The 9,252-nt window shown below is 39.5% G+C and overlaps 1 protein-coding gene across 1 annotated transcript; it reads left to right on the forward strand.

Annotated features, from left to right (window-relative positions):
• Nucleotides 1-270: 270 nt before the first annotated feature.
• On the forward strand, nt 271-7,271 carry LOC144640030 (uncharacterized). Its single transcript, XM_078499267.1, has 9 exons — nt 271-427; nt 1,204-1,314; nt 2,975-3,067; nt 3,442-3,483; nt 4,171-4,281; nt 4,408-4,503; nt 5,161-5,286; nt 6,243-6,356; nt 6,860-7,271. The coding sequence occupies exons 2-9, from the start codon at nt 1,254-1,256 to the stop codon at nt 6,973-6,975; spliced, it is 759 nt and encodes a 252-aa protein (XP_078355393.1). The 5' UTR covers nt 271-427; nt 1,204-1,253; the 3' UTR covers nt 6,976-7,271.
• The last annotated feature ends 1,981 nt before the right edge of the window (nt 7,272-9,252 follow it).

A 9,252-nucleotide genomic window follows, 5' to 3' on the forward strand; every position in this document is an offset into this window, starting at 1 on the left:
GGTCCAGGTTCGAGACCTGACCGGGGCTCTCCGTTGTGTTCTTAGGCAAGACACTTTACTCTCATAGTGCCTCTCTACAACTAGGTGTATAAATAGGTTCCGGCGAATTTACTGCTGGGGGAAACCCTGCAATGGACTAGCATCCCATCCAAGGGGGAGAAGAAATACTCCTAGTCGCTTAATGCTACAGAAACCGGGATAAGCTCCGGCCTGATGAGCCACTTGGCTTGAATGCAGGCTTTACCTTACATGCTGTATTGTGGTCAACAGTGAGTATGTCCGTGACGTACTCGGTATTTGATATTTTTACTGAATGGTTACATTTCCTTTTGCAGCGGTAACGTGGTTGGACAGCATCCCTACACACCCGGTCCCCCGTGTACAAAGTGCGCCAGTGGACAAGGATGGTGTTACAAAAACCTTTGTAGTGAGTATAAGCGTAAACTGAATGTTAGGAAAAAAGGGCAATGTATATAGAGAAAAGGAGAATTAAATTAACAAATTGACGTCAGTTATTTTTGCATCTGTCCTCTTATTGATGATAAATTGCGTCACAACATTGTTAAAGTGTTGTGGATCCACGAGCCGCAGGCGACTGAATCTACAACAAACTATTGTCTTCAATATGAACGGGACGGGGATGCTCATTACATTATTCTAATTAAACCCCTAAAGGAAACCAATCTTGGTGTGGCTCCAGCCCTTTTTTTCACCCCCAAAAGATATCATTTTTCAAGCCTGATGGGTTCAGACCACAACACAGCACGAAGGCATTTTTTCTTTTATTTTTTTTTTCTTTTCCTTGTCTGCTAAAACTTTTGGGGTTCTATCCTGAACACCCAAAGAGAGATGAGAATACGTAATCTACGTCCTTAAGTTAGACTGCGAGCATCCCCGTACTTTAACATGGGAGTCTCTTCACCCCCAGGGGAACTGAGTTGCATTATCTCAGACAGATAATCAGTTTGATGTTGTTCTCTGAATCTTTCTTAACGAATAATTGATCTGAGACAAGTTGATTTAAGATAGGAAGGTCATTCTTAAAAGTGATCAAATCCAATTTCTGCTAACAATATCAGCTATATATTTATACATCCTCAAGTTGACGAAAATAAAAAGTTTTATAAAGTAAGGGATCGGAAGAATAATATCCTTCTGGACATAAAGCGCTAACTATTCTGTTCGTTTGTATGTTCGCTTCAGGAGAGTGCAAGAATTTCAGCCCAAAATGTGGAAGGACGTACACGAAAAGCATGTGCCTTTCACAAAGAGACTTGATGGAAAAGCACTGCCCACAAATGTGCAACCTTTGCCGTGAGTAATTTAAATCTGTGACAATAAACGTTCCCATAGCTAAGGCCACCGTTCCTGCCGAAATAAAAACATGAATAATCTGGGCATTCCAGTATCTTGAGGATAGATTGGAATCTAGTGATGTGCTTCGTGCGCGAAGGGAGCGATGGGCAGGGACTACCAACAAGAAAAGTATGGTGACGAAGTACTAAGGTACAGTCACGTGCGGTTTAATTAATGGTTTAGGCGCGCGTAGAAATATTATTGAGTAGTAACTGCTCAACTTGCGAGTAAGGTCCCACATACCATCTGTCTTTGCTTCGTTGCAATTACTATAACCAGTCAGTTAGCATAACCAGTCAGTCAGTTAGTTAGTTAGTTAGCATAACCAGTCAGTCAGTTAGTTAGTTAGTTCACCGAGCCGCTCCGCGGCTCGGTGAATATTCTACCGCTATTCACCGAGATTTCAAAGAATAATTGTTTTAGTATATGCACACGAAGTGATCTCAACAACAAGCGATCTCAAAGTTTTCAGAAGGAAACCATTTAAAGTCGATTTAATTGACCTCTCAATTCATGCGTGGAAAACGTACATATAAGCGGTACTAACCGACATGCGCGAAACAGTTTACAGAATCTTCAAACATGGCAAATCTAGTTAATCTTCGATAAAATCCTCGTCACAATCTAGCAAAATGGTCCTTTTTAAAACACCACTCAAACCTGCAATCTGATCAAAAACCTGCTTGTAAGACATTTTGACCGTTGAATCAAAGCTTTTGAAGTTCACTTGAATTGAAAATTGAAAGAGCAGTTGGCGAAGGATCCACCTGAAAGTTTGGATTACGAGCTTACTGAATGTCTGCAGAACTGTGGTGAAAACTGGATGTTTTCTTGCACAAAGACTTTTTTTCTGAATATTTGTGGAGGATCTTGGTTGAATAACACTTGATGTTGCTGCCGATAAATCTGCGGTATTCATTTCTGCCGATGCCGGACGAAGAGCGACTTCACGGTAAGCAATTGTTTATCGTTTTAGTACTCGAGTTATGTGGACATTGTGCTGCAAATTGCGAAATATGTAGTCTTCTCTTACTTTGAAAACCATCAGGCCAAATTTCTTAGCCTTTTTTTTGTCTTTTCTGGTTCAGCATCTTCTTGTATTCTTAGTATTTGCGATTCAGAAACGCCGGCGAAACGCGAGTTTACGCCGGCCATTTAGTTCAGTTTGGATCAAGCATTATTCACTCCGTAGGGAGTGAATAATGCTCATTAGCCCGAGATAGCGAACCAATCAGATTGCTTGAAACACCAAGATCACTGAGTGTGTATATACTAAAACCAGTTAGTTAGGTTTGTAGGCTATCGCGCCCGGGGGTACTCCCCCAAAAAATTCGGTGTGAGTGTGCGGAGCGCTTTCTGAAACCCTTACTATATTTAAATGTGATTTGTTCCAAGAATTAAGCCTAACTGCTAACCAACAGACTACACTCCTTTTCAGACCAAAATAGTCAAATCTATACTCTATTTTAGACCAAATCAACTTGAAAACCATACTCTTAGGCGCCGCACGTATCTATATGGCTTTTCCCCCGGGGGTTAGGGGGATTGGGACATAGCACAAGCTGTTTATGCTGTGGTTATTTTCTCAGTTTGTTCCATATAATTTCTCTGTTTGCAGGATGTCCTTTGCAGTGCAAGAACAGCGGACAAGTCGATCGGAAAACCTGCACTTGTACATGCTATGGCAAGTGGAAAGGCGCAGATTGCTCAGGTTATAAATATAATAATAACAGAAGTATTCAACATTTGGTGTTTCAGTTGCTTTTAGCACGTTCTTGTATGCCTTAGATTTTGTATGTGGCACACACAGGTTGCGTGGTTCCCGGCTAGTTGCAAAACACAATATATTCTAACCTATTCTGGCCAATTCAGACTGCCTTTGAGGGGCTCACTGGACACACAGTGCTTAACACCACCCCTTATAAAACGAGTCGAGAGTGAAGACTCATTTTAAAAATTGAAGCTCATAATTTGGCTCTCAAGTGATAATTCACTAAACGATTTCCAATCAAAGTCGTTATAAAAGTTAAATATGCCGGATATACATACAAGAACAGCTTTAACTCAAGTATTCTTTGTCTTCAGAGAAAATATGTGACCAAGGATGGTATGGAGAGAACTGTGAAAGTAAGAAAATTAGTGTTTATTTTCTTTTTATTTCACCGCTATATAATGGGGTGCCAAATGGGCTAAGGGCTCCGGACGGGGTGTCAGGGCTCCCCCCCCCCTCAAACAAACAGACAAACAAACAAACAAACAAACAAACAATCGATTCAAAACAAAACAGTGCCTTCGGCTTCGCAGTAAACGTTTTCAGGGCTTCAGGGTCTTTAGCAGCAGAATAATGTAAGGTCTCCTGCGTTGCAATATGACCATCAAGTTATAACGGTTGGCCCATCGGTTCATGACTCCAGTAAAAAAACAAATGGGCATTAAAGTTTTTAACGGGGCAATAATGCTCAGAATGTTCGAAATATAAATCAGTGAAACTGAATACTTTGGGAGTCACAAGGATTCTCTCTCTTTGTGCCATGCCCTCTTTTTTTTATTATACACATATTCGCCTCCGTCTCGATTAAGACTTGACTGGGTATCGTACAACAATGTCAGTCTGCTTCAATACTGCTTCGATAGAGGCGTTGGAGACAAGTTACCATAGGAACTTTAATTATATTTTCCATCGGAAAGTGAAGACATACGAGATGAACTTTTTATTATGCATAACGACTCGTTGTTGTCAAAAATCGTGATTCACAAGGGACAAAGGACATGCTCAAAGTCTTAGAAAATGACGCTTGTATTTTCCTATCGCAGAACGGTGTTATGACAAAGTGGGAACATCAACGTGCAAATGGCGGGTACAGAACGGCCACCCATGCTCTAGGGGCTATATGAAGGTGGACTGCATCAAGACATGTGTTTGTGGTATGCTAAGCTCTAATTCCTAAAAAGCGATCCAAATTCAATTTCTGTTCCATTTTGTTCTCTCCAAAACCCCTAGTATCACAAGACAATACATTTTCCCCAATTTCCCTTTTCTTCTTTTTTCAGATCTGATGCCAAAACCAAAACCAAAGCCTACAGCACCCATGAGAACCACCCCAAAAGTCACTGCCAGACCAGTAGCTACCCCATCAACAGGGGAAGGTATGCAAAAACGCTAGTCTTCAGTATTTAATTGTTAAATTTACGACATTCAGTTAGTATTTGAAGAGACAGTTTAGATGGGAATCAACGGAACTCGTTCTAATATGCTCCGGGGACTTTAACCTGTGCCAATTAATCATTTACCAACATAATAGGACCGCACTGAAATTCACAGTGTCGTGTCGCCCTCTTGAAGTCTGGCACAGAAAAGCGTGTGAAGGAAGATATGTTCTCATATTAGTTAAAAAATAACTAACTATTTTCACAAAATCCTGGAACTTAGAAAAGTAATAACTAGGGTTTCGTACTATAAATTATAATTGTTGTAACCAAATAAGGGGAGTGGATGGACGATTCTATTATTTCCTCTAGAAGCATTAATTTGAGTGGTGGTTTTGTTATAAAGAAAAAGACAGTCCTGCCACACCCAGAACATTTTAAAAGTAAAGTTAAGATTTTAAAGATTAGATCGGCTAAAGTTATTACTAGGTAAAGCTGCCCAAACTGTATACCTCTTTGGGTTTGGTTTTGATTAACAATTTGGATAGTATCTTTGGACATCCATTAACGTAACGGACAATTTAATAACTATAAGCTATCATTGAAGCAATTTAAAGTAAATTAATATAAAACGGACATTCACGATTTATTCCACAGAATGCAAGGACGAATACCGTTCACCTAAGCAGTGTGAGGTTTGGGTAAACAATGGACTTTGTAAGAAAAGTTCAAAATACTATGACTGGATGAGAAAGAACTGCTTGAAAAGCTGTGGTGCTTGTGGTAAGAGTTAATTTTTCTTTCTTCTTTTTTTAACGGGTTATGCTGCATTGGTAACACAACTCAAACCTCTTATTACTTACGGACACTATACTGATAACAGACAGTTCACTGACTTGGATACTTCCATACTGCGGACACCTATATATATAAGACTGGTAGTTCACTGACTTGGTCCCAGAGAAGCCAGAATTCATATAATCTCTTCCTTTTTAATATGGACATTTACCTCTGGTTCTTTGGTTTTCGTATTAAAGGAGCTGTTTCACGAATTTTAGCCAAATTTAGGCATCGGAAGTGACCATCATATTTGGTGAAATATAAAAGAAGGTTCGGATGGCAAAAAGCGACGGAGATTGAAACAGATTGAAATATTGTTGGGCTGCCGGAACGGTTTTTAAAGTTAATCTCGTTTGCTTGAAACTTTAAATTATAACGGCCGGGAGACAAATTTGGTTGCAATAAAGATCAATTTAGATCCATAGGAGTAATTTCTTTGAAACTTTAAGTTCATAGCGAGTATTTGGCAAAACTTAATAAAATGAACTTCGCTCAGTTATTACACAGTCCCTTTAAAGAGGTTTAAAATACATGTCCTGTACTATGCCACCCACACTATTTGGTATCCATGTCATGCATACTATAGACAGCCGGCAAGTAAGATATGTTACTATATGTTTAAAAACATTCCAACATATAAACGCCAAATTTAGGACTGGAAATTGAACCAAAATGAGAGCCAAAAAGTACATCCCATCCCAGGCTTGAGAGTATCGTCCTCCCCAAGGGGGAAGGGGATGGGGGCATAGTACATCTACGGTGTTTTTGATATACACCCAGCTGAATAAATGATATTGGGAACTGGCAAACACACAGAATACAGCCAGAGAACGTATAACGAACAATGGAACCAACAATGATATAGTTGATTAAAATACTATTGCTATAACTTTTTATAGCATGCCAAGATGTGTATAACACTGCAGACTGCAAACGATGGGCTCAAAACGAAGAATGCAAGAAAAATCGTTCGTGGATGGAAGTAAATTGCCCAAGGAGCTGTCTTGTGTGTGGTGAGTCAAATGAAGTAGAACTTCTGGTAATTTATACCCGAAATTACAGGTAGACATTTTTGTAGTCCTATAATTTACGTGACAGGACGCTAAGTTGGGCAATTTTTCTGGGCAAGATAATTTTTTTTACCTTCAGGTTGTGCAAGAATTTTATTTAAGATTTTTCTTATCTTTTTCTCATATATGGCTCCCCTTGCACGATATATTTTTATCTGTTTTTTCTATGCAGGAATTTTTTTTGGTAAGGGACGGACCATTATTTTCTTGGAGGGGTATGGAAAATTTTCCTCTCCAAACATTGTTAGCAGTTACGCACCTCTGCAAACATTTTTTCGAAATGCAAAATATGTTTCTAGGCCCTGCAAACATTTTTTTTTTCAAAATATTTCGTACCCCCTCATACCCCTTAATTGCCTAACCCAATGATGATGATAATTTCCAAGAGCAGTTGCTATAATTGTGAAACGACTGTTTTCATGTCATTTTTTTTTGTTTACCAACAGACTGCCATGACAAACACACCAAATGTGGTCAATATACCGAAAGTGGATATTGTGACAACAAATATGTTGCGTGGATGAGTCTACACTGTAAAAAGAGCTGCAACAAGTGTGATTAGGACTGAACGGAGTCCCGGGAACAAATTTTAGTATTGATTTGTGACTCATTATCTAAAAGTCTACAGTTAGTTATTTTTATTTTGAAGATTTTTTGTAGATGCATGCTAGATTGAGGACTGTCAGGCAATTAACTGAATCATTCATTAAGCTTTGAAAAGGTGCTTCTGAAAACCTTAAAGTGTAAGTTTAATAAAATGCGCAGTCTTTCTCGTCGGTCAGGACTTTCCTTTGGGTACTGAACCGTGTTTATGTACTCTCTGTGTAAAAAAAAATAAAAAGATTATTGAAATCTGGACCAGGTATTTTGCCCTTCCGTGTGGCTTTAGAGATACTGAAGGCAAACGCAACCTTTCACAAAGAAACAATATGAAGTTTCTTTGCTAATAACTTTTGAGAGATTTTTGTCTTGTGACTGCTTTTTGGTCACAAACACTGGGCTTTTCAAGTGCCCACACACAGGTCACACGTAAACTTGTGGTAAAGAAACCAGCCAAATCAAAGTGATCCAATGGGTATCTCACGGAAATTATATAAGTGTGATGCGCTTTCACCTTGTTCTAACACAAGGAATAGCAGTTTCAAATCTTACCAGCCAATCACCTGATCCGCACGGTCTCTTTGTACTGTAGTTAAAAAAAAAAAGGTCAGCTTCGAGCCAAAGTGGCGCATACTGCCGGAGCTTATCCCGGTTTCCTTAGCATTAAGCAGCTAGGAGTATTTCTACTCCCCCCTGGATGGGATGCTAGTCCATCGCAGGGAACCCCCCAGCATTATTTCGCCGGTACCCATTTATACACCTGGGTGGAGAGAGGCACTATGAGAGTAAAGTGTCTTGCCCAAGAACACAACACTGTGACCCCGGCCAGGGCTCGAACCCGGAACGCTCGCTCCGGAGTCCGGCGCGCTAACCATTAGGCCACCGCGCCTCCCACTTGTACTGTAGTTTAAGGATCTTAAACTAAATTATGGTCTTAAGAACCTCTCAATAACTGACCATTGCGACACATAAAAATTAGCACTGCAGAGCAGCCAAAAAAAATACCTGGCGGTAATAGACGCTTAATTTTCTCAGAGGAAAAGCCGGGACGTAGTTAGTGTGGTCTTAACTATACCGTATCTATATCTCTGTTATCTGTGATGTACACGGAGGTGAAGATTCTCAATAGAAGCTTGCAACTGGTGGATTGCCTCCAGTTGTCAAGACCGATCAAATTCAAGAAAAACAACCTGTGTTAGTCAGAAAATAAAATATTTTGGTTACTTACATCTGTGGTTTTGTATTTATTTTTACGGATTGTTTAAAGATATTATTTTTAAACAAGATCACATCAGCTCCTTGGCTGTGATATTGAAAACAATTTTAAACAAATGCAATTTTTAAGGCAAGGAAACTGCCACATTTAACAGTACAAATAACAAGGAAATGCATTTTCAGAGTTTTTTTTATTTCAACGGCCCACTCAAACCAGTTCAGGTCGGTTAAGGTTTTTTGCCCGTTTTACTGGGAAAAAATAACACTCGATTGCTTTGGGTAATTAGCTTTTTCAACAGGCATCGAACTTGGTTGAAACGGTTGATTTGATAAAAGGGTTTTTAGGGGAGGTATAAAGTCCCATTTCCAGGACCATATTTTGCCCACTGAATAGTATTTCCCAGCCTATTGTTTTCCCGACGTTCCAAGTACCGGTCGGTTCCAGTTCTATTGTTGACTTGCTTTTGATTGTTAGTCCCTGTGACCCAAATGCCATTTTCCCAGTGAAAATTTGCCTAAAACCCAGTTCTCATTTGACCCTTAACGGCACCTCAGTTATATCGACCGTCTGGACCGAGAATGGTTGGAAGATTTATATTGGGCAAGACACTTAACTAAATTAACTGAAACCGGCTGTGGTTGAAAGGGTTGGTCCCATAAATGAGCTTAGATTTCCGTTTGTGAGCAATTTTAAGAAGTGATCGAATAAACAAGTAAGTAACTTACATGAATTCTCTGAGTCCCAACTTGTCGTTACACATAAAAAACAGTAGAATCTTGATTTCTCAAATTTCCAGGGGAAACGAAAATTGCTTGAGAAATCGGGGGTAAAATAACAGAGAAGTACGATTCAATGAAAACGAAAATTGCTTGAGAAATCGGGGGTAAAATAACAGAGAAGTACGATCCAATGGAAACGAAAATTGCTTGAGAAATCGGGGGTAAAATAACAGAGAAGTACGATCCAATGGAAACGAAAATTGCTTGAGAAATCGGGGGTAAAATAACAGAGAAGTACGATCCA

This window comes from Oculina patagonica, unplaced genomic scaffold (assembly GCF_052425735.1).
Source record: "Oculina patagonica isolate OP01 unplaced genomic scaffold, crgOcupat unplaced168, whole genome shotgun sequence".
In the NCBI taxonomy this organism is placed as follows: Eukaryota; Metazoa; Cnidaria; class Anthozoa; order Scleractinia; family Oculinidae; genus Oculina; species Oculina patagonica.